Below are 3,595 nucleotides of genomic sequence, written 5' to 3'. Positions count from 1 at the left end.
CGCTCCATTAGTATTCACTCCTTCGTTAAACCTTTACTTATTCAGAGAGTTCCGGTGAGACTGTTCACGCTCTGTTCACTCGCCTGGGACAAAAAAACAGAAGCTTTGTGGAAATTAACTTAAAGATCTGTACTCGTAGACCTCAAACACAGAAACATAGTGGATCAATTAAAGTGTTTAAAGGCTGTTTTACTCTCTGTTCTCGCTTCTGTTTGAATTGTGACACTTCCAAACAAGATATATGTACAAAGCAATAGGTTTTAATAATCTGTAAAGTGCAGAAGATATGCTAGATTTATAGGATTGGCTTCCTAATGATATAGATAATGTGAAGGTTTCATCCCACTAACAGAGCTGGTCATTAAATAAATAAATTCGTTATTATTGCTATTATTTAAAAATATATATTTTATATTATAGATTATATATATATATTTTTCAAGTTGATTGTTCATGTTATTTCTGAAGAAAATCGTCTTATTTACTCTATTTATTTATCTTTTAAGTCCACCGTCTGGCTCCTCCCCGCTCTACGTCCCACCCCGTCGCCCCTCCCACTCCCTCCGCAGAGCTGCATTCCTGCCGCCACATCGGACCGAGCCACTCCGGTCCGATGTGGCGGCATCGAACCGTCTCCATTTACCCATAAACCCAAAATCCCCCACGTAGTTTCACACTTCACACGAACGTGGAATCCAACATGTCCGCCCGCATGACACACGTCACGTGACAGCGAGAAGGTTATGTAGTTAAACCGAACACACACGCACACCCCTCCCCCTCCTCCTGGAAGTGGTACGCTCCGCATGGCTGCCATGTTGGATGGACGCATCCCTGCTGCAGCTGCAGGAGTTTCCGAATGAAAGTTGAGCTTTTCCTCCGCGCACGGACACGCCGCGGGGCCGCGCGTTGTTGTTATTTACCTGCCCGACGGAGAACACCTTCAAGTCGCTTCCCCCGAAATCTAAAGGAGCGAGCCCGGGAAACGGGAGGGGGCGAACCGGGGGGAGCCACCGGGACTCCGCGGACATGATCCGGCTGCAGGCCACAGCGACCGGAGCCCGCATGGAGACGGTCTAAATCGGTGCGGTGTTTTGCGGAGTCCTTCCCGGGATAACTGCGGGGGCGGGGAGGGGGGGGAGGGGGGGGCGGTGCGTTAACGACAAGAAACCCGGAGCCATGAACCACCACCCGCTGCCCCGCAGGGCGACCAACGTGGGCTCCATCCTCCTGACCCCGCAGGAGAACGAGTGCCTGTTCGGGTACCTCGGCAGGAAATGCGCCGTAAGTCACCCCCCCCCCCGCATGTTTGTTTACCACCTGCACGTTAAGATAACGGTTTGCAAGTGAAATCCGTTCTCACGTAGTTCTTGAGAAAAAAAATACAAGATATGGCAACCCCCCCCCCCTTTATCTGTATTTGGTTTGACCCCCCCCCCTGAAAGACAATACACTTTACCCTTTTCAGCTAAATCAAAACCTATAATAATATCCACGCTAAATCATATTTAAATAACATTTACACTCCAATAAATACAAAATAGTATTTCTATGTTTCTGTTAATTTTTTTATTTGTTTACACCGATAATTTATATTTTTAGTGTATATATATTTTTTATTATGGACCCCAAAAAAATCCACAAACACGTTTTAATAACTTATTATTAATATAGTCAAAGTAATGTTTGGGACAATAATGGCTAAATCAACTTTTTGCTCCTTTTTTAAATGTGAATATTTACCATTTTATATTTAATTGAACTAACATTTAGGGTTATGGGCTGAAGGGAATGTAACCAGCCAACCGAGTTTATTTATCTCTATATATCTATATATATATATCAATATATTTATCTTCTATGTATTTATTACATAATATATATGTATTTATTATACAATATATATATATATAGTATAAATGTATTTATTATATATATATATATTATTTATAATATCTATTAATTATATATATATTTATTATATATATTTCTGAAGGTTTTAGACACAAGCGTCTTTAAACGAAGCGGCTAATTAACTAATCCGGCTTTGAGGAGAGCCCACTCTGGGGGGGGGGGGGGGGGCTACATGATGTCATCAATACAGGATGTTTACTGTTTGTTTGTTTACTGGCGTCGCAATAATTTTTTTAATCTTCAAAATTCAAAAGCAATTCAAGTGGAAACCTTTTTAAAATGCAGCCAGAGGAGCGCGAGACAACAACAACAACAACAACAACAGACGAGCCCAAACCATCTCGCTTAGTATTATTATTATTTTTATTATAGACTTTGAAACCTCTGCTCTTCGGGCCGAAGCGGGATGAAACTCCCCCACTTCGCTCGGACACCAAAGTTCTAAAATCTCAGATCGTCTGTTCTTGTACTTGAATGCACCACCAGTCAGGTGAAGGAGTTCCAACTGCACTCTTCTGATTGGCTGAGATATCATAGCAGGTTTAAAGTCTACAGGTTGATGTTTTATTACATATTCATCTTCAAATTATCCTCTGGCAAACAAATGTGGATCGATTTCTTTATTTTTTTGGCCATAATCGAGTAAGAGTACAAAATAAATAATTTATAATAATAAATAATAAAATAAAATGACGACATGTGTGAAGGCCTCCGACTGGAGGGAATCACAGGCCGGTTCTTTTTGGGCCGCTCACTTTCCCTAATTGAGGCGTTTGTCTGGCCGACCTTTGACCTTTGACCTTTGCCCCGTGTGATGCCGAGCGGTGTTCTCGCGGCGGGGAGGTGTCGACGATCTCACGACCTTCGCTCGTAAATCACGGGAAGAGGAAACCCGAGTGGCGTTTCCTCTTCCCTCGCCCTGCAGGGCGAACCGCAGCAGACGGAGGACGAGGGCTCACAGCAACGTCAGAGTGGGGCGACTCCTCTGGTTGTATAGAAGTCTATGCTTCATGTGTTGAAGCTGCATTCTCTCTCCTGACCACCAGGGGGCAACTCCTCTGGTTGTATAGAAGTCTCTGCTTCATGTGTTGAAGCTGCATTCTCTCTCCTGACCACCAGGGGGCGACTCCTCTGGTTGTATAGAAGTCTCTGCTTCATGTGTTAAAGCTGCATTCTCTCTCCTGACCACCAGGGGGCGACTCCTCTGGTTGTATAGAAGTCTATGCTTCATGTGTTAAAATTAGAGCTGGGCACGTTAACGCGTTAATCTTGCGTTAACGCAGCACTTAATTTACGCCGACAATTATTTTATCGCGCATTAACGCATGTTTTTTTTTTTTTTTTTAATAAAATTTTTTTTTTTTAAATAAATTTTTTAGACAAAAGACAATACATAGACTTAACACCTAGAGGACTATAAACAATGCAGACGAAAAAACAATGGACATAACATCATAAAGTCAGAGTATTTGTGGGGGAAAAAGAATCTCAACAAATGACGGCAGGTATGAGACGCCCTCAAGACACACGTCACACGGAGAATACACGAGCTGGATGAAAAGGAGAGGACTGCAAAGCGACAGCTTCCCAACGTGCTGTTGCTCTCATGGGGACGACTGGACATCGGGTGACCAGACGTCCAGTTTTCCCGGACATGTCCTGCTTTTGAGACCTAAAAATC

The 3,595-nt window shown here is 43.1% G+C and overlaps 1 protein-coding gene across 2 annotated transcripts in view; it reads left to right on the top strand.

Annotated features, from left to right (window-relative positions):
* Window positions 1-765: 765 nt before the first annotated feature.
* Window positions 766-3,595, top strand: part of wasla (WASP like actin nucleation promoting factor a) — a 15,952-nt gene continuing 13,122 nt past the window's right edge. The window contains exon 1 of one of the 2 annotated variants that reach the window (XM_056417470.1): window positions 766-1,284. In XM_056417470.1, the coding sequence (XP_056273445.1) occupies window positions 1,180-1,284 (105 nt within the window). In that variant the 5' untranslated portion in view covers window positions 766-1,179. The remainder of the gene's footprint in view (window positions 1,285-3,595) is intronic. The other variant, XM_056417472.1, reaches the window with a different exon arrangement.

Source organism: Pseudoliparis swirei, chromosome 6 (genome assembly GCF_029220125.1).
Source record: "Pseudoliparis swirei isolate HS2019 ecotype Mariana Trench chromosome 6, NWPU_hadal_v1, whole genome shotgun sequence".
Taxonomy (NCBI): Eukaryota; Metazoa; Chordata; class Actinopteri; order Perciformes; family Liparidae; genus Pseudoliparis; species Pseudoliparis swirei.
Note: the sequence above shows the minus strand (reverse complement) of the source record. Positions and strands in the feature narration are given on the sequence as shown.